The sequence below is a fragment of the Choloepus didactylus genome, chromosome 25 (assembly GCF_015220235.1).
Source record: "Choloepus didactylus isolate mChoDid1 chromosome 25, mChoDid1.pri, whole genome shotgun sequence".
Taxonomy (NCBI): Eukaryota; Metazoa; Chordata; class Mammalia; order Pilosa; family Megalonychidae; genus Choloepus; species Choloepus didactylus.
The window spans coordinates 3,498,496-3,518,605 of NC_051331.1; the positions used below are offsets into that span (position 1 = coordinate 3,498,496).

Here is a 20,110-nt window from a genome sequence, read left to right on the forward strand (position 1 = left end):
TTTTTCCCTCATACTCCTTTCATGGTTTTCTCCTTGTCTTTGACACTTCCAGCATTTTTGCTGTGAGGTATCTGCTTGTGGACCTTTTTGTATTTATGATATTGGGAGTTTGTTGAACTTCTTTGATGTGTAGGTTATTGTTTTTCAATAAATTTGAGAAGTTTTCTGGCATTATTTCTTCCAGTAATTTTCCTGCTTCTTTCTCTCCTCCTTTGGTAGTCCCGTTAGGAATATGCTGGTGCATCTGATAGTGTCCCACATTCTATGAAGCTCTGTTTGTTTTTCTCTTCTTCAGAGTGCATAATCACTATTGGTCTGTCTTCAGGTTCGCTAAATTCTTTCTTCTGCCATTTCAAGTCTGCCAGGCCACTCTAATGAATTTTTCATTTCAGTTATTGTACTTTTCAGTTCCAGGATTTCTGTTTGATTTTTTGAATAATCTGTTTCTCTTTATTAATATTCTCTATTTGATGAGATATTGTCATCCGGTCCCCTTTACTTATTTAAACATGGTTTCCTTCAATTCTTTGAATATATTTATTTTGGCTGCTTTGATGTCTTTGTTAAGTCTGACACGTGATTGTATTCTCAGGCAGTTTCTGTTGCTTCCTCTTTTTCCCCTGTGTATGGTCAGAGTTTCCTGCTTATTTTCATGCCTTGTAATTTTTGTTGGAAACTGGACATTCTAGATAATGTATTGCCAAAACTCTGAATACTGCTGCTTGTCTACTACCCCAGGGCTTGTAATTGTATGTCTGTCTGTTTAGTGACTAGCTGAACTATTTTAGTGACGTTTTCTTTACTCCCATAGTGTGAGGCCTCCGATGTTGCTCCTTGGATGAAGTCTTGGGCACACGGCCACCCTGGGTGGTGGTGGTTTTGCCAGGACTCCCTTTGCCTCTTTCCTGACCACACCCAGGAGTCGCCAGCTCGTTGTTCCACTCTGTCCAGCAATGCTCTGGGGGATAGATTGCTCCACAGACTGATCCAGTTGAAACAAAACCTACAGGAATAGTTTTTGAAGTTACTGTTTGAGGTTAGTTCTGACCCTAGGAAGGCTCTTCTTAGCTATTTCCTTGGTTCTTTCTGGCAAGCTAATTGGCCTAAAGTTTATCTTTATCTTTAAGGAATCTGCCAAACTCCGTTTTAATTATTTTTCACAACATGCTTGTTATTTGGGGAGCCACTCCCATGCTTGTACTTATTACAAATGAAGTCAGTTCTTTAGGGAAGAGATTGGAGCGTTCTTGTTTTAAGGCCTACCTGTCCCCTGGGCAAAATCTCTGGCCTCAGGCTCTGGAGCTGGGGGTGGTTCAATGGCAAGCTGTCCTCTGAGTGACACCCCTGCTTTAGGAATTGGGCACTCGGCAGAGGGGATGGGGAGGCTGTAGCCTGCCACTTCCAGGGTGGGCCTTCTGCTTTGGAAACAGCTAGGGAAGGGCTAATCTGGGCCCCAGATGCTCACCATCCAGCACCCAAGACAGATTTTCAGCTCCCACCTGTTGTCTGAACTGGCCCAGAACTCGCCCCGTAGAACACGTAGCTGGGAGTGGAGAAATGGTGGTGCGTGTCCCTGTCCTGGGCAGAGACCACGACCCTCTGACCGGGAGCTCAGACTTTGTGTCCTGCTTGGCAGACCCCATGTTGTGTAGGGTGTTTTAGTAGATTTTCTTGATTAAATGTTTATTCATTTGCTGTGCGCCCCCAGGACCATTTCCAGCGACTTTAAAGTGTTTTTTGTATTTTTAAATAGCTTTCTGCACTGGGGAGGCTGGTCCATGGGGCTCCTTGGGCTGCTGTGCTATGCTACACTCAAATCTCTAACTCATGTTTTGGGTGCCTTTTTTTTTTTTTTTTTTTTTAATCTTCATTTTATTGAGAGATATTCACATACCACGCAGTCATACAAAACAAATCGTACATTTGATTGTTCACAGTAGCATCACATAGTTGTACATTCACCTAAATCAATCCCTGACACCTTCATTAGCGCACACACAAAAATAACAAGAATAATAATTAAAGTGAAAAGAGCAATTGAAGTAAAAAAGAACACTGGGTACCTTTGTCTGTTTGTTTGTTTCCTTCCCCTATTTTTCTACTCATCCATCCATAAACTAGACAAAGTGGAGTGTGGTCCTTATGGCTTTCCCAATCCCATTGTCACCCCTTATAAGCTACATTTTTATACAATTGTCTTTGAGATTCATGGGTTCTGGGTTGTAGTTTGATAGTTTCAGGTATCCACTACCAGCTACCCTCATTGGGAGCCTTTTAACCTCAATTCCAAAAATATGATAAAGATAATACCAAAAAGAAAGCAGTAGCCTTAGTGATATTAGTAAGATAAAACGGGGCTCAAGAGAGTATTAGCAATTGTAAATCTAGTGGCGATTCAAATCTGTTGTGTAGTATAAGTAGGGTGTTTTCTGGAATGCAAGGATGGTTCAGTAACAAATCTATCGTTATCGGTATAGATACTGGAAAAGAAGACTGTGCAAATAACCTGGTTATATTCTTAGAAAAGCGGAACGATTCTGGCAAGATATTCTTAAAATTAATAGACTTTGATAAGGGGATAGGATTTTATACCAAGAGTAGTTTTTTCCGCTCTAGTAATAACCAGTTAGAAATGCAAAGGAAAAAAAAAATCTCAATAAATGCAAAATGTGGGGAACAACTAAGAATAAGAATTTAAGGAAAGGGATGGGATCTTTAGGAAGAACTACAAACACTCCAAGGACATGAAACAAGTCCTCACCAAGTGAAGTGACTTACTGTCTAAGAGATGGGAAGAATTAATGGCAAAAATAAAACAAAACGAAAACCAAGTCTCCCAAAATTCATGCCCATGTTTAGTGCAGTTCCAACTCAAATATCATTGTGGGGCAGGGGAGGCAGAGAAGACTGGATAAAATTTATTTTATATAAAAAAGTTTTACATTATAGAATTAAGTTGAACAGTAGCGGAGAAAATTATAGAAGGGGTGGCAGTGAGTTCAGGAACTTACTCAGCAGATAGAAAAACTTATCACAAAGCCACATTGTTCAAAACAAGGACCGTGCTATTGGCACAGTAATAAACAGTGGAGCCAGAATAGGGAGTTTAGCAACAGATCCCAGCGTGTTTTGGAACTCAGTGTATTTGTCCAAGTTGGTGCAGATCCCTTCTCTGAGACCCTGGGCCAGATGTCCTGAAGTGGTTTTTGATATCAGGACAACCACGTGGCATGAGCACCTGCGTCCTCAGAGCCTCGGGGCAGGTGCCTTGTAGTTGAACTAGCAACAGATAACTTCCAAGTGATGTTTTTAAGTGGGATAAGTAAAGACCATAGAATACCTCACATCAACTCATGCTTTGCCACCAAATGCGTTTTCGGGGAAGTCTCTTGGTTTCCTTTGGCATTTATCATCTCTGGGTAAGAGATTATGGACCTCTACATCAATCAAGTTGGGGAAATAATGATTTATTAGATAGATTTCTGGAAATAAACTTGGAGCCTTACCTCACAGCATGTCCTAAAGTAAATTCCAGAAGATTTAAAGGTGAAAAATAAAACAAAAGGTCAAATAAATTTAGCAGATTCTTTGTGGATGCCAAGGAGTCAGTCCCCCTGGAAAGGATGGGTGGGCAGTGGCCCATGTCAGAGCACTGACTTGCTGCCGGGCCTGGCTGGGCCACGTGGCTAGGGGCTGTGTCCACCCTCTCCTCTTTGCTAAGACAACAAAAATGTAGGAGTAGAAACATCCAGCACTGACCAGGGCAGTGTTTGCCTGCTGGGGTAGGAAGCTGACTGCCACTTTTTTGCAAAGTAACCCATCACTTGTTCATGCTTTGGGGAACCTGATAGAAATAAAGGCACCAGCATGGATGGATTTAAGTTTATTCTGGTATGTTTTATTTACTGTGGCAGAAATCCAGAAACAACTTAAACAGCCATCAGTAGGGAGGAGTTGTGAGAGCATCCACCTGCCCCGGGGGAGTGGCAGAGTAAGAAATCTAGTAGTGCCCTCAAGGTGTGCCTCAACTTATTCCACGATGAGTCTGCCTGGGGTCTGTTATCCCCCTCTGCCTCCCCAAGGGGCTTTCTTATTTTCTCTCTGTGTAGGGCCCTATACATGCGCCTGGGCCCACCCCAGAGGCAAGCCCCCAGCATGGCAGAAGGGCTCCTGCTCTAGGCTGTCCTGTTTCCTCCTGTGCAGTCCTGACAGGGCCAGTTTTGAGGGCTTCGCTTACTTAACCCCTTCTCTGCTGACCCGCATTTAGGGGGCCTCCAGTTTTCCCCACTATAAAGTGTGTGCCCACGCTTCGGGATTGCTGAGCTAAAATAGGTTCCGGGAAGGGATTACTGAGGCAGATCTTTACTTTTGATACATTCTATCAAAGTGTTTGCCCAGAAAATGTGAGCGGTGGACCCTGCCATCAGCAGAGTAGAGGCCTGCCTGCCTTTGTCTTCGGCGGGGCGTAACTCCTCTTGGCAGTACTCCGCCATTTGGAAAAGCGGTTTGGCATTTGTGTCCCAGCTGTTCTGTCTCCCCTGTTGATCCTCAAGATCTTTAGGCTTTAAGGCAGTCAGCACTTTGTCACTGGTTGCACATGGTTTTTAGGTTTCTTAGTTTGTCCAGTGCTTGCAGCTCTTAGGTAGGCAGATCACTGCCTGCAGTACAGCCATGAGCATGTGCCATGGCATGTCCAGTGAGGCGTAGCAACACAGGGCACCTCAGCGGAGACAGGATCAGGTGGTCCCTGCGCCTGCACCAAGGCTGAGCACAGGGGCTGGGTGTTAAGGGGCGGGGGCGGGGGTGGCGGGGCTTCCGGGCCGCAGGCAGCCTCCCCAGCCGCCCCTCTCTGCCCCCAGCTCATGATGGAGCAGTCCAAGAAGTCCTCGCTCATGGTGGCCCGCAGCATCCTCAACAACAAGCTCATCAGCAAGAAGCTGGAGCGCTACCTGAAGGTGAGGTGGGCCCGCCGGGGCGCGGGGTGCAGGGCCGGCCTTCCTGCCCTCACCGCCTCCCACCCCTGCAGGGCGAGAACCCCTTCACCGACGGCCCCGAGGAGGAGCGCGAGCAGGAGGAGGCCGAGGGCGGCTCGGCGGACGAGCCCGCAGAGGGGGCACCGGCGCAGCCCCCCGTGCCCCCGGAGCCAGCCCCTGAGGCCGCGCCGCCGCCGCCCCCCCGCGGAGGAGGAGGGGGAGGAGGCCGTGCCCCTGCTGGGCGGCGCGCTGCAGCGCCGGGTCCGCGGCATCCCGGGCCTCGACGTGGAGGCCGACGTACGACGAGGAGGGCAGGCGGGGCGTCCCGTGACCCGGGCCCGGCGGGCGGGCGGGGCCGCAGCCGCCGCAATAAAGTTTCTCGCAGCCGCCGCCTACTGTGTGTCGGTGTGTCCGTGCGTCGGCGCGCTGTTGAGGCGGGCGGGGAGGGGGGGAGGGGGACCCGGCGGGTTCGGGGAGGGCGGGGTGGGGGAGGAGGTGCGCCTGCGCACCAGGCTCGGCTCGCGAACACCATCCCACCACAACCCCCCCCCCCGGCTGTTATTGACGCGGATCCAGGCCAACCCGGGGTCGGATCGGAACCCTGGGGGAGGCGCGTCCGCCGCTCAAGGAGCCAATGCGAGTGCTTCGACGCGGTGACGTTGCTCCTGGTCGTCCAGTAGCTGGCGGCGTGAAGGGTGCTGAGCGCGTGCGTGCTGGGGCAGCCTAGAAAAAGGAGCTGCCGGCGGGCTGAAGTGAAGACATGGAGCAGGGTTACGGAGGTAGGTGCTGCGGCGCTGCGCTGGGGGCGGGCGCCCGTCGGTCGGATGCTGCCGTCGAGAGGGCCGCGGGCCAGGGCCCAGCGCTCGACCGCGTTACCGCGGCCCGAGCCTGCCGAGAGGCGGACGGGGAGCGCGCGCTGCTCACTGGGCCGCACCGCCGCCGCTCCAGGGGCGCTGGGTGCGGATTGGCCGGCGCGGCGGGGTGGGGGTTGCGGGCCGGGCCGGGGGCCTGCTACCCCCCGGGTCCCCACCCGGCCGCTGCGGCGCCGACCCCGGCGCCGCGGTTCCGGAGTCGCCACAAGATGGCGGCGGGGAACGGGGCCTCGGCGGGGGGGCGGGGCGGCGGGGGCCAGAGGTCGGGTCTGGGTCCTAGGCCCGGGGGGCGGGGGGCGGGGGCGGGGACCGGGGTGGCCGGGGGCGGGCCCGTGGGTGTCCCGGCGCGGCGCACGTGGACCCGGGGCGCTCCGGGAGGGGCCTCGCCGAGCGCCCGCTGTGTACCCCGCGCGGTGGTGCGGCCGAGGGGGCAGAGGCCGGCCCAGGCCGTCGAGGGGCAAGCCGCTGGGGTCTGGTGCAGAGCCAGGACCCCCTGGCTTTGACTGGGACAGCCGCAGCCGGAGCGGGCGGGAAGCCCAAAAGCGTGGCAGGAGGCTGGATCCCGGCGGCAGGATTGCCGAAGCCCGAGGCTGGGTCTCCCCATTGGTTGCTTTCCTTTCCTGGCATCCAGGATCCCGCCATCGTGTGGGGTTTTCCTCACTCTAGCTTGGGGAAGTTTTCCTTTCTGCTGAAATTTGTAGCTGTCCACAGTGCTGCTGAAGTCTCCCTGAATACTTCTGCAGGTTTCCAGCTCAGGATTAAACTTTTTCCGGGACTTTTGGAGCTTGGCAGGGGCACCCTTTCCTTGGGGGCTGAACCTCAGTTCCGTGACTCTGGGGCAAAGAGCAGGTCCTGCAGTTAGTCACATGGGCACCGTTAGGTCACTCCTGTGCCTACCTGGTGCTAGGACATGGGTCATGGCTCCTAATGTCTGATCCTTAGCTCCCCGGTCTCTGGAGATTGCTGTTGCCACCCAAGGTTTGAGCGCTTGTCACGTGCTGTGTCATAGGTGCTCTGTGTCTGGGGCTTGGTCTGGGAAAGGCCACTCAGATTCCATCTTGCTTGGTGAGAAAGAAGTCAGGAGGCAGGCGCTGAGCTGAAACAAAGAGAACCCTCCTGCTTAGTGGGGGGCCAGATGTCATCGGGGTTTGGTCGTCAGGGGCCAGGGGAGGCCTCAGAAGAGGGCTGGTGGGATGGCTTGGCTCCCAGCTGAGGCCCTGGGACTTGAGGGCCCAGGGGTGTGCTGTAAGGCTCAGAGACCAGTGCAGCCCCATGTTCTCAGAGCTTGCATGCTTGCACTGTAATGCTGAGTTTGCTGGCCTCGTCCTGTGAGGTCCTTGGCCCAGGCCCAAGCAAGCAAGTGAGAGAACTGACCTCAAAGCCTATCGGTCCCCGTTATTTTTCCTGCTTTGGCCCCAGGCCTCTGGAGTGATGATGAAATCAGCCAGCGGCCGTGACTCTCAGGGGTGGATGGGGCAGCAAAATTGGAATCCGCTGCCTACTTGTAAGGCTCATGTGCAACTCAGGCAAAGAGACCACACCGCAAAGCCACCCGCTCCCTGGAGTGACAAATAGGATCCTAACTTGCTGTGTCTTCCGTTTGCAGGCTATGGGGCATGGGGCGCTGGGCCCTCCAACACCCAGGGTAAGTGGGTCCTTCTTCGGGGGGCGGTGTGCGAGCCTGTCCCCAAGCTGTCCTCCCACCCTGAGGCCCCAGCATGGCGGGGCCTGGCGGGTGCAGCAGCACTTTGCAGCTGAAGTTATGTAAACAGATGCACGTGGCTGGGTTCCAGTCTCAGTCAGGGACGCTGAGCTCTAAATGTCATAATTTCCATGGGTCAGGAGATAATTTTCAGGGTTTTTATGGCAGTTTCCGTTACTGTACTTTAAATAACTATGTACGCGTGTAGTAAACATCTGATAATGGATAGACTTTTTTAGTAGTTTTAGGTGTATAGGATTGAGTGGGTGCTACACAGAGTTGGAAACTTTCCCATCCCCATTTCCACTAATTTTGACATTTTGCGTTCTTATGGTGCATTTGTTGTAATTGATGGACTAGTGTTAACGCGCTATTATTAGCTAAAGTCGGTGTGCATGGGGTTCGTGTTTTGCCTTGTACGGTTCGCAGTTCCATGGGTTTTGATAGATGCATGAATGATGTGTATCATGTCAAAACTTGTATGCTGTGAAACATTCCTTCAATTTTCCTTTTCCCCGCCGCTTGAAAATGATGAAACCGTCCTTAGCTCGCAGGCTGTGCGGACAGTGGGGGGCCGACTTTGGCTTTGGGCCTCCTTGCTTGTTCCGCTCTATGGTTTAGATCACGATCCTTGGTTTGAAACAAGGTCCAGAATGAGCTCCAGCGGCATGGCTGCTGGCTTTCTCCTTTTTCCCTACTTCCCCTTGTTTTGTGAGCTTGTAGGGGTGTCGGGCTGAATGCCCCAGGAGGAGGCCTTCTATTTGCTCATGTCCTGCAACGGTGGTTGAGTTAGGGACCCGACCTGGAGAACTGGCACCTCAGAAGGCCTCTTACCCGCTTTCGGGGAAGCCCACAGCCTCCTTTCCGCTGCTCTGGTGGGAATTGGGCACGCTTAGGAGAGAGCGCCCAGCTTGGCTCAGCTAGGGGTTCTGTGATAGACCCTTTGCCCACGGCCCAGCCTTTTCTGGCCGTATCGGGCTCTCGAGGGCAGCAGCTGGGGGCCCAAGTGTTTTTGTCTGCAAACAAAGCCCTTGTGTGTGTTTCCTTCCTCTCAGGTGCCTATGGACCTGGTGTGACCAGCTGGCAAGGTAGGCCCTGCGAGGGTCCGCGGGTGGGCTGCGGGGGGCAGGCCTCCTGCCAGCTCACCGTGTGGTAGGCCTTTCTGGGCGGGGGGGTGGGTGCTATGGTGCAGGGACCCTGGCTCTGTCTCCTGCCCTTGCTGGCCTCAGCTCCCCTGCAAGCCGCTGGGTTAGGCCATGAGGGGGTTTGATGTGGATTTCCTGGCCAGAGGCAGAGGGGGGTGGGGCGGGGACAGGGCCAGCCTCAGCAGAACTTGGGGTTCTGGTTGTGCTCGTGGTTCACAGGCCCCTGTGGCTTTGGCTAAGGAGCAGTTCCCAGGCTCTGGGCCTGGCCTCCCCCTCATTACTCTTTTTTGACATGCCCCCCACAGGCCGGTTCTCTGGCTGCTGGGCTCTGACGTGCTCCTCTCCTCATTTTGCCAGGTTATGAAAACTACAGTTATTACGGAGCCCAGAACTCTGGTGCCCCCACGGGAGCAGCGTACAACTACGGCCCGGCCTCCTGGGAGGCCAAGGCCAGCGATGGGGGCCTGGGGGCTGGGGGCCCCGCCTCCCACATGGCCTCCTACGGCCCGGAGAGCTGTGCCGACAGCTCAGACTCCCTCATCGCCAAGATCAACCAGCGGCTGGACATGCTGTCCAAGGAAGGCAGCCGGGGCGGGAGCGGCAGCAGTGGGGAGGGCATGCCAGACCGGGAGAGGTGACCACGGCCTCCGCTTTCCCCGGGGACCCTGCAGCACCTGGCTCTGGGCAGGGGGTGGGAGGGAGGCATCTCTGCAGGCGGCATGGCTGGTCCCCCAGGCGGTAGGGCAGAGCTGGGGGCGGGGAGCCCCGAGCTGCCCCTGACCATGTCTCCTTTCCTGCAGCTCTTTCCGCTTTCAGCCCTTTGACTCCTACAACTCGAGGACTTGCCTGCCGGACCACAACCCCTACCGCTCGGGCTACAACTACGACTATGACTACGGCTCCAGCCGGGACGGCGGCTTTGGCACTCAGTACGGCGACAGCCGGGACCTGGCCCGTGACCGGGGCCCCCTTGAGGGCTTCGCGCGGGGCCGGGGCCGCTTCCAGGACCGGGGCAGCCCTGGTGCCTTCCTGCGCGGCGACCCCTTCCTGCCGCCCGCGGGCCCCGAGCCCCTGCCAGCCCCCTGGAGCGAGCTCAGCTATGTGGGCGGCCGGGGCCTGAGTGGGCCCTCGCAGAGCAGGCCGCTGCCGCCCCTCTTCTCCCAGGCCCCGGCCCCAGACTTCGGCCCTGGGGGTCTGCAGGGCGCTGGCAGCTTCGACGGCCCTGGGCCCTATGGGTGCGGCCGATCCCAGGCCCGGATGCGGGAGCTGGTAAGCCCAAGGGAGCTCCCTGCCTCCTCCGCCCTCTCCAAAGCCCGAGTCATCAAGGGGAACCATCTGGCGACTTGTGGCAAACTCAGGGTCTGTGCGCTGCTGTGATCAGCCTGGTCTTTGGCTCCTTGGTCACTACACGTGGGTGTGCTTGTGTTTGCAGCCCAGGCGGAGGAGCTTCGACCGCTGCTGGCCAGATACCATGGGCAGGAAGCGGAAGCAGCTGCTAATTTACGAGGAGCCAGACGCCAAGCAGCCCAGGGCTGACAGCGAGGGAGGCTTTTCTGACAACGGTAGGCCCCCGAGGCCGTGGGCGGCGCACAGGTGCCCCCAGAGGAGGTGGGGTGAGGGGACCGGCTGGGGCTTCCCCTGCCCTGCGCACGCAGTGGGCACGCGGGGACGGCGTGTGGCCCCGTGGTCGTCAGGACAGGTGCTGCCGCTCTGGACAGCGGGCCCGGGCCGTCCCCGAGGGGCTGACTTCGCATGTTCTTCTGTGCCTGGCAGATGACGCAGCTGGGGACTTCCGGTCGGTAGATGAAGATTTCAGGGGTGTAAGTTGGAGGCCTTTCCGGTCAACCCTCGCTCTCTCCGGGGCAGGCTCTCCTCACTTTGATGTCCTTCCGGAGAGAGGCAGGACGCTACCTCTTGAGCAGATCGGCTCAGCTACAGCTTGTTTCTGGGAGCTATCAGCCCGCAGCGCTCACTACCTTCCTGACAAGCTCCCCAGCTGCTTCCGTGGGCTGGGCGAGGGCAGGGCTGTGTGCACAGGGGCTGCCTGTGCTGTCCGTGCCCTGAAAACAGGTGCTGATGGCTGGCCCCTGGCTGGGACCTCACAGAAGCTCCCGGAGGCCTGGGTCTGAAAGCGTCACCTGAGACATATCTGGTGGGGGGAAGGGTAGGGATGGGAGAGAAAGCCCAGAACTTGGAGCTCTTTCGAGTCTTAATTGTTCCCCATTCGCCTTGCGTAGGTCTTGAATCTGGGAATTATTGTGTTTCCGCTTAACGGCTGATTTGTTATTAATAAGAAATTTGTTATGAAATAATTCAAACTTATAGGACAGTTGCAGAAATAAGACAAGACGCGTTTAGAAAGCTCTAACACTCGCACTCAGAGTCAACAACTCTTAATGTCTTATTACGTCTGTTTGCCGCCGAGGGGTCTGCTCTGCGTAGCTGTTCAGTTAGCCCTCACGTGCGATCAGCAGGGCGAGCCTGGTAGAACGGGTCTTTCTGTAAAAGCCTCTGGAACTGGTGTCCTGCAAACCAGGTTTCTTAAGGACCCTCTGAGGGTGGGTTCCTGGATTCTCCAGCACCATTTGCAGACTTGTGCGTATGCTGGGGGCAGTTCTTTAAATTTTAGATAACAGGTTGGTGGCATTGTTTTTTAATAATTTTTAAAAATAGACATTATCCGTTGTCCCAGAATTGGGGGCCCTGGGCCGGTCCTGGCCTGTGTGGCTCCTTGCGTGCTTCTTGCCTGGTGGCCCAGCCTCCCAGGCCTGCTGTGAGCCTGCTGGTGGTCTCGCCGCCAGGGGTGGAGAGTTCTGGAAGCGTCGCTCACAGCTGCCTCTGTGCCTCTCTTTCAGGAGGACGAGCTGTGTGACCCCGGGCAGCAGAGAGGTAGGCGCTGCCCTCCCCGCCCCTCACCCTGTGTCTGCCTGCACACACTCCCAGCTCCCCCCGGGCTGGGCTCCTGGGCAGGCCTGGACCTGTGTCCAGGCACTGGCGGCTCGGGCTGTGGGTGCTCACGCCGTGGCCCTGCACCCGTGGCTGTGGAGTAGCACCTGCTACGGTGGGCCTGCCCTGCTCACCACAGCGGCAAATAAAGGGTAACTGTCATGGGCACCTGCAGCAGCTCGTGATAGGAGGGGGCTTCTGCCACCATCTGCTCGTTTTTCTTGTTGGCCAGTGCAGCCCCGTGCCGGTTTTCTCCGGCCTTCTGCCGTCCACGGTTCCCTTGGCGGCCAGCCCAGCACCGTGCTCTCAGCCTCCACTGGGGATGCTGGCACCTGCGGTGGAAGTTGCCACCCGCTGTGGGTTTCAGCCACCCAGGTTGGGGACTTGGGAGGGAACCTGCCAGGAACGTTCCCCTCCTGAGGGCCAAGGGCAGTCATGGTGCAGCGGCCTGGCCTGGGAGGCCTCAGACCAGAGCCAGCCCCTGGGGGACTCGGAGGAGCAGCCTGGGCGTCAGCGCGGTCACCCTGAGCTGCAGGCCGGCTCCTCCCTGCTTAGGACACAGTCCCGCTTCAAGACCTCCATCCTTAGGTTTTCAGGCCTGGCCGACCCCAAGGCCCCCCGCCCCGTCTGCTGGCGCGGTTGCGTCCGCCGTGTGGGGCTCGCAGAGCGTTCAGCCGCTCGTGCGTCGGGGCAGATGCTAAAGCAAAGGTGACATGTCTATTGTGCGCAGGTCCTGCTGCCTCCCCGGGAGGACTCTGCTCTTAGCAGCAGTCATAGTTTCAGGCAGTGGCCTCTTGCCAAAAACCCCACACGCCCTCTTGAGAGGCTTCTGAGCAGCGCACGCCGGTCGCCATCTTCGTGGGACAGCCTCAGGCCTGGCATCAGGGGTAGGGGTTCCCGCTCAGCTGCTTCTCAACCGGTTTGCAGCGTCTGGCCCGGCTCTGTGCCGAGGTGCCCTGGCCCGGCCTCCTGCGCCGGCCCCAGGGGCGGACGGGAGGACCTCTCGGTCTCTTCCCACTCTCGTTTCCAGGCTTGCTCCCCCCGGCCCGGGGAAAGCCGCAGAGCACCAGTGCTTGTGAACGCAGGTGGAGGTCGGGCCAGCAGGGAGCGTGAACCTGCTGAGGCCCTAGCGCAGGACGAGGCCGCCCGGGGGCCACCGAGGCCCACCGCGAGGTGGGACGGAGGGCGTGGAGCAGCGGGCTCTGCTTTCCGAGGCCTGCCAGCTGCCGCCACTCTACTGGAGAGAGCTGCGATTGCTTGTCTCTCCTTGAGAGCCCCGGGAAGCAGCGGTGTTGGAGCGTTAGGTTTGCACAGCAGGAGGGAAGGACAGAGCAGGTGGACACAGAGTGACAGGCAGGCAGGGCTGTGTCCCTGGCCCGTCAAGGCCTTACCAGGCTGTGGGGGTGAGTCGACCCCCTGGGAACTCCTGAGGGCGCCTCCTCCGAGGCTTGGGGCCTCTGGAAGCCCCTCAGGGTCTCGGGGGCATCCTGTCTGTGCTGCACGTGGCAGCGGTGGCTTCAGGGCTCGGGGACATGGTGGCCCTGCACGGCCCCTGTGCTCGGCTCTCTGGGTCCCTCAGGGCGTCTCGAAGGGACTTTCTCTATTACAGGAGACAAGGACGATGAGGATGAAGACACAAAAAAGAGGAGGGAGAAGCAAAGGAGGAGAGACAGGACGCGGGACCGGGCCGCAGACAGGTGAGAGGGGACCCCGTCAGGTTGGCGAGGGGAAGGCTTTGGGAACGTCCTGGGCGTATAGGGAAGCTGGGAAGTTGGGTTTCTGCTGCACTCGGGGAAGGAGGGAAAAGAGGCTTCCAGGGCCACCTGCCCATCTCTAATCGTAGCATAGCAAGGGCCCCGGAGCCCCTCGTGTGCCCAGCAGGAGGCCCTGCCCCTGGCCGGGTGTCCGGCAAAGCCACACCTTCGGGTGTCTGGGCCTTGTCCAGCCTGGGCTGACTTCGGAGTGTGACGGAGCAAGCCCTGCCCTCAACAGTTTGTGATTAGACCTAAGAAACTCACAGCCCGAGGGTACTGAGGTGCCCAGACCACTTCTCTCTCCTGCTCAGAAGTTAGGGACTTTGGGCTAGAAACTGCACCACTCATGGCCACCTGGGCCCTGGCTGCTCCTCCCGGGGTCTGCATCGGTGTCCCACCACTGCGGTGGGAATTCCGACCCCGAGGCCCGAGCGGGGCGTGTGTTTCGCATGTCACAAACAGCGCAGCAGCACCGTGAGCTAAGGAGCTGAGTGGAGGCTGGGAAGCCGGGAACCAAAAGCACAGCTTACAGGTTTTACAGGCCTATAGAAACCCTTGGTTTTAAACCATTGACTGGCAGGTAGATGGAAAACCAAGATGATGGTTTTTTTTTTAAAGGAGTTTTTATGGGCAACTGCAGATCTCAGAGATTTGCGGGAGTTTTTCCTGTTGCTTCCTGAAAGCTTCACACCTGCCGTCCGGGAGAGTTCTGCTTCACTTCCCGTCGGTGTCTGTGAGACCAGGAGGCAGGGGCTGGGGCGCTGGCGGAGGAGCTCCTGGGGGGGCGGGTGGGTGCAGCAGGCCCCAAGGCTAGTGCAGTTGCATTTGGGGAGTGGTTGGAAGTTCAGAAGATGAAAAAAGCCTTTTCACCCGAGTGCTTTTATGTGTTGTGTGTCTACATTTATTCCTGCGGCAATGCAGACCATGGGTTATGCTAGGTAGTTCGAAGTCTTTTAATTTCTCTGGTGCCTAAAATGGGGCGACCTGGGTCATCACGGAGGGTGCAGATTCTCAGCACCAGGCTGGAGTCGTGGGGGTTCCAGAATACCGTTTGAAAGTCACCTCCTCGGGCTAAAGAGAGGCCGTTGGGATAACAAGTTGCATGAATTGTTTTCTTGTGAGGTTTTCCCACTCTGTTCTTCCGATTTCCTGTGAGATGCCAGAGCCTCAATATAGAAACTTCTGTTCCTTTTGGCTCTGGGCAGAGGTGAGTCGGTGGTCCCCCAGCACTGCTCTCTTTTCATCCTGCAGGATTCAGTTTGCCTGTTCCGTGTGCAAGTTTCGTAGCTTTGAGGATGAAGAAATCCAGAAACATCTGCAAAGCAAGTTTCACAAAGAGACGCTGCGGTTTATAAGCACCAAGCTGCCCGACAAGACGGTGGAGTTCCTGCAGGTGCGTGGCTGCTGCCATAGCATTCCTTTCTGGATCTAGGAGGAGGAGGGAGCGGGAGGCCCCAGAAAACAGTTGTCTGAGCCCCCGGTCCTGAGAATGAGCAGGAACTCGGGCTGTCCAGCTCCCACAGAGATGCTCTGCCCCACCTGCAGCCCTAGCGCCAAACCGTGCCCAGGGCATGTCTGCCCAGGCACCCTGCCCATCTCAGGCGATGCTCTTACCCTCCTAGGAATACATCGTCAACAGGAACAAGAAAATCGAGAAGCGGCGTCAGGAGCTGATGGAGAAGGAAACCACAAAACCAAAGCCAGATCCCTTCAAAGGTGAGTTGCCCAAGGTGGCCTGAAGGCGTGACGTCTTGGACTCGTGCAAAGTGGGTACCAGCTCTGCCACACGAGGCCGAGATGTGGGGGGCAGTGCTTTGCCGTGGAGGGAAGCCCTGGAGGGCGGCAGGCATGGTGACGCTGAGTGACACTGATCCCCACGGGTACGAAGAGGGTGGCCTAGAAGGATTGGAACATGTAGGGGGCCAAGTTCACGCTGCCTCAGTTGGCTGCTCCAACCCCATGTCCACACACACACCTGCAGCATCAGGCTGAGCCCACCAGGGTCTAAACTGCACAGGGCTGCCGGGGGCCTGTGGGCCTGTCAGCGCATGGTGGTGGGAAAGCACCCAGCTGTGCTTCCCAGTCCCCCAGAATGTACATCCGGCCCGCAGGCATCGGCCAGGAGCACTTCTTCCGGAGGATCGAGGCGGCACACTGCCTGGCCTGCGACATGCTGATCCCCGCCCAGCCCCAGCTGCTGCAGCGGCACCTGCACTCGGCCGACCACAACCACAACCGTCGGGTGAGGCCCTGCCGGCTTTGCGCCTCCGTCTGACCCCCAGCTCTAGCGCTCGGGGGCCCAGCTCCTTCTTGGGGACCCTCGTCGTGTTCCATTGAGTCTTCTCACACCGCCAGTTGGCCGTAAGATGCCCCCAACTCCTGAGCTGTTAGAGCGTGAGGACTCGTTTAGGGTTGGTTTCAGGAGTAGCTGAAATACGCCTGGAGACCACACGGGTGGATTTCCCAGCTGCCGAGGAAACACAGACGGCCCGTGAGCTGGGGGACTCGCCAGCTGGGGGACTTGGGCCGATCGGTCAGCCCAGGCTGGCAGGCTGTCTGCAGAGGGCCGGAGTGTCGGCCCTTGGGGATCTTGCACTAGCACCTTGGCCCCGCTGCTGTAGCACAGAGGCAGCTGTGGGCACGCGGAGGGCAGCACCAGGGCCCCATGGGGTCTGTGGGCTGAGTTTGGGGTCCCTGGCTTAGCCACTCCACTCTGGTCTACTCACCTGCTCACTGGGGCCGTAACACCTGCCCGCCCTCCTCATGGGAATGTTGAAGAGGGAGGGGAGGTGACGGCGCCAGTGGACAAGCTCGAGACAGTGGGTGGAACCCTGGGGTAAAGTCAGCGTGACGGAGGGGCTGACAGGTCAGAAGGGCTGGCCGTTTCCCCCTACCTGGCCTCAACTTTTTTGGTGTGTGTCCCTGTTTCTGCCTTGCTGGTGCAGTGCTGAGAGCAGTGTGTCTGTGCTCTCGTCTTTCCAGGTTCCTGGGCTTTTGCACGTTGTTTTGCAGTCCTCTGAGGCTCCCCTGGCCCTTTGCTTGTGCAGGAACACACTGGGTGCCTTCTCCAGCCATTCTGAGGCTGGTGGGTTGAGATTTGACTCAGTCAAGGCAGGCAGGGTTGTTGCTCTGCGTTGGCTACCCAACACGCTTGCCCCTACGCCATTCTAAGAGGCCCATGTTTGGTTCCCTTGACAGCTGGCTGCTGAGCAGTTCAAGAAAACGAGTCTCCACGTGGCCAAGAGTGTCCTGAACAACAGGCACATAGTGAAGATGCTGGAAAAGTACCTCAAGGTCTGTGCTGGGGGCCTGTGGATGGGACAGGGGCTGGTACTTGGCATTTCCGAGTCTTCTGAAGGGCTGAAGGGCTGAGGAACGGATTGACTTGGGAATGTGGCAGCTGGGCGTTCCCTGAGCCGGCTCCACGCTCGCTGGGGGCGTCCCAGGACGTAGCAGCTCTGTGACCGAGCCGAGCGCAAGCCATGAAAGATGCTGTCTGTCTGCACAATACTGAACAGACGAAGGGGAGAGGCTTTAACAAGAATTCAAGGGGGTGCTGAGTGCTCGGGAAGGAGGCTCAGGAGAGATTTCTGTGGCAGAGCAGCTGATGGTTGGGGAGTAGCCGGAGAGGCCAGCGTGAGGGCACCCGGGGAGCTGGCAGCTCAAGGCGGGGCCTGCAGCCTCAGCACCGGGGCCCTGGCCTGGCTTTCGCTCCCAGCCACCCTCTTCTCAGTTATCAAATGCTTTAGTATCTGACAATTCGTTCTACCTGCTAAAGGCACAGAATACAGGCAGCTCAAGAACAGTGATTCATTGGTGATTTTCTCTGTCACCTTTGTGCCTTTAAGAAACAAAAGCTTCTGGGCTGCAGTACAGACTTAAACTTCTCAACGGCATATTTCTAAACACATTTCCTCACCCAGTAGCAGTCATGATTTCTTTTTGCTAAGGTAGAGATGGTTTTAGTGAGTGCTGTCGTGAAGTCTGGCTCCTGGGTGACAGACCTGAGTTTGAAGCGGGCTCTGTTGTGCAGAAGCTTTGTGGCTTCAAGAGGGTCCCTGAAGTCTGAGCTCAGCTCCTTTCTGTAAAGTGGGGCGACCCTCAGGGCAAGGCCAGGGAGGATGTGGGATGGCAATTTAAAATGTCCAAAATGTCCAAACTTTCTGTCATGGCGGGGTAGAGAGGTTTGTTTTAGTTTTTAATTTTTTTATCAGTCGAGTCAAGGGTTCCTACATCGTTTTGAACTTAAGTGAGAAGTGCAGTGTTGTCCTGGTGCTGCTTTTCTGCACCATCGTCTCCGAGTCTGTGGGCTCTGCGAGCTGGCAGGGCCCGTGCACCAGGGTGTCCCCAGTTGATCCTGCCCCAGGAAGATAGGTGCTCCCGCCTCCTGGGCCCGGCTGGAGTCCCATAACGTCTGATGCTCTCCAGTCCGCACTGACCTCGTGTTTCCTCCCTCTGGCCAGGGTGAGGACCCTTTCACCAGTGAAGCTGTCGACGCAGATGTCGAAGGGGATGACACCTTGGGAGGTGACGAGAAGGAGGAGACACCTGAAGAGGTGGCTGCCGAGGTCTTGGCTGAGGTGATCACAGCAGCTGTGAAGGCCGTGGATGGGGAAGGGGCGCCGGCTCCAGAGAGCAGCGAGGCACTGGCCCAGGGGAACGGCCCCGCACAGCTGCTGGCAGAGGAGACAGTGGCCTGTGGAATGGCATCACAGCAGGAGAGTGCCGACGCAGGGGCCAGGGGTGAAGGGGAAGATGCAGGGGCCGGATGTGAAGGTGAAGATGAAGATGCAGCGACTGGAAGCGAAGGTGAAGGTGCAGTTGCTAGAGAAGATGCAGGGGCTGGAACTGAAGGTGAAGATGCAGCGGCCAGAAGTGAAGGTGAAGGTGCAGGGGCTGGAGAAGATGCAGGGGTTGGAGGTGAAGGTGAAGAAGGTGCAGGGGCCAGAGGTGAAGGCACAGACACCAGGAGTGAGCTGGAGGCACCAGCAGCTGAGGCTGAAAGCTCCGAAACAGTCACAGCAGCCACCCAAGCTGCCGCGGAATCTGAAGCAGAACAAACAGACGCCAAGTCCCAAGACGTCCCTGCCCCAGAATGAGCTTCGTGGCCGTGTTTTGGGGACGGGTCACGTGCCGCCTTGCTCCCTCCTTTGTTGAGTCAGGACTAGGGTGTGTGTTGATGGACATGCTGTCGACTCACCTCGGGAAGGGCTCCGGCTGGGTCCTTGGGGCATGTGCGCCTCGGCCCGTCATCCCAAGGGGCTGCATTACCCTGTGGCTGGAACCATCCAAGTTGGGCAGTTTGATCTTGGCAGGGCACTGCTGCTTCCACACAGCCACTGGCTGGATGCCCTGTTCTTCCTTTACATGTTTTGTCCGGGAGCAGCTCAATACCGAGAACGTATCTTGCTTTATAAAGGATTTTTTTTTCTTTTGTTTCCAGAATTTGCTTTGGCTTCAGTTTTTAGCAACCCCCTCTTTGTGCCTCTGTGCGAGGCGCCCTGCCCGATGTGCTGCGTGGGGTCTCGTTCACCTCATGAACCCCCGAGGCCTGTGGGCCGTGACCCCCCAGCACCCACCCCACTCTGAGGACACAGGTGCGTGGCGGAAACAGCTTCGTTAGTGTCTCCCAGTCTTCAGTCCTCAGCGAATCGCATCTACAGTTTTACCTCATCCACATTCCGGTCTCCGTGATTTTTTTTCTTTTAAATTGAATTATTTCCATTTCAGAGTATTTACAGAGAAAACCCAAGATCACTACCATAAATGGAAAACCAGTAATTGCCGTAGGTAGAAGCTATCAGGAAAAAGTGACTACAATGAAATAAAAATGTCCCGTGAAAAAGGGAGGCTGACACGTGCTGGGGGGCACACACGGGGGCTTCTGGAAGATGGCCTTTCCCCTGTGAGAAAGCCCCCATTTCACATTGCGGTAAAATGCTGGTGAGTGGTAAATTGCTAGAAAAGAGGCAAGTATTTCATGAGAATCTACTGTGTACCAGGTGCTAATTCATGATCAAAATGTTTTAAGATATAGACCCTGCCCTCACGTTCATCAGAGCTGTGAGCAGAACCTCTATGAAAAAATCAACATTAGAACTAAAAAGTGAAATAAACTGCTGTAGAGCCAAGGCAGCGGTGCCTCCGAGTTTCTGCTTGTTGCTCCTTCGTGCTCTGGGTGTGTTGTCATCATGGGCAAAACAGTTTTCCCTAAGACAAAATGTCAGTGGCATTGAACACTGATCAGTGGGGAAAAAAATGACGAGACTGGGACTGCCAAAGATTATCCAAAACCCAGCTGTGAAATGTTTAGATTTTGAGAGGCTCTTCCCACCACCCTGTGTGAAACTGTATTTTATTCCTATACTTAGGTTATAAATAAGATGGAGAAGAAGAACTTGGGGTGCCGTAGTGGGAGGACATGGCACACCTGCTTGTGTGAGGATGGGAACTGGTTATTTCCTCAAAGGTAACAGGGACACCCAGTGAGCGCCCAGGCTTGGGGGCCACCATCGGCCAGAGCTCTCCCCGAGCTGCCTCTTACTATTTAAAAACAGCTTTGAGGAACGTGGCTGCCCTTGCCTTTATGCCAAAGCAGAAAGCCCCAGCAGCCTCGTTTCAACCCTGGGCTTGTTTTGCAGACTCGCACGACCCCGTCAGGTTTTTATGGAATCTAGTAGCTCATACCCCGAGCTAAGTGGTCACTAAGTGCACCTAC

General features: G+C 56.4%; 2 protein-coding genes across 2 annotated transcripts in view; both read left to right on the top strand.

Annotated features, from left to right (window-relative positions):
• Nucleotides 1–5,363, top strand: part of AKAP8L (A-kinase anchoring protein 8 like) — a 29,379-nt gene extending 24,016 nt beyond the window's left edge. Inside the window, 5 exon segments of the mRNA XM_037818676.1 lie at nucleotides 4,860–4,955; nucleotides 5,027–5,047; nucleotides 5,049–5,148; nucleotides 5,151–5,201; nucleotides 5,204–5,363. Of these exon segments, the coding sequence (XP_037674604.1) occupies nucleotides 4,860–4,955; nucleotides 5,027–5,047; nucleotides 5,049–5,148; nucleotides 5,151–5,201; nucleotides 5,204–5,304 (369 nt within the window). The 3' untranslated portion in view covers nucleotides 5,305–5,363.
• Nucleotides 5,364–5,644: 281 nt separating this feature from the next.
• On the top strand, nucleotides 5,645–19,543 carry AKAP8 (A-kinase anchoring protein 8). The gene is made up of 14 exons (XM_037818675.1): nucleotides 5,645–5,752; nucleotides 7,452–7,490; nucleotides 8,603–8,635; nucleotides 9,050–9,326; nucleotides 9,493–9,961; nucleotides 10,125–10,254; nucleotides 10,466–10,512; nucleotides 11,548–11,581; nucleotides 13,248–13,335; nucleotides 14,644–14,785; nucleotides 15,015–15,108; nucleotides 15,504–15,634; nucleotides 16,591–16,686; nucleotides 17,856–19,543. Exons 1-14 carry the CDS (start codon nucleotides 5,734–5,736, stop codon nucleotides 18,489–18,491), a joined length of 2,235 nt encoding a protein of 744 aa, XP_037674603.1. The 5' UTR covers nucleotides 5,645–5,733; the 3' UTR covers nucleotides 18,492–19,543.
• The last annotated feature ends 567 nt before the right edge of the window (nucleotides 19,544–20,110 follow it).

Coding starts and splice junctions, on each gene's coding strand:
- AKAP8 (XM_037818675.1), top strand. Junction 9,327..9,492: donor GGCATGCCAGACCGGGAGAG/GTGACCACGGCC, acceptor CCTTTCCTGCAG/CTCTTTCCGCTTTCAGCCCT. Junction 10,255..10,465: donor GGGAGGCTTTTCTGACAACG/GTAGGCCCCCGA, acceptor TGTGCCTGGCAG/ATGACGCAGCTGGGGACTTC.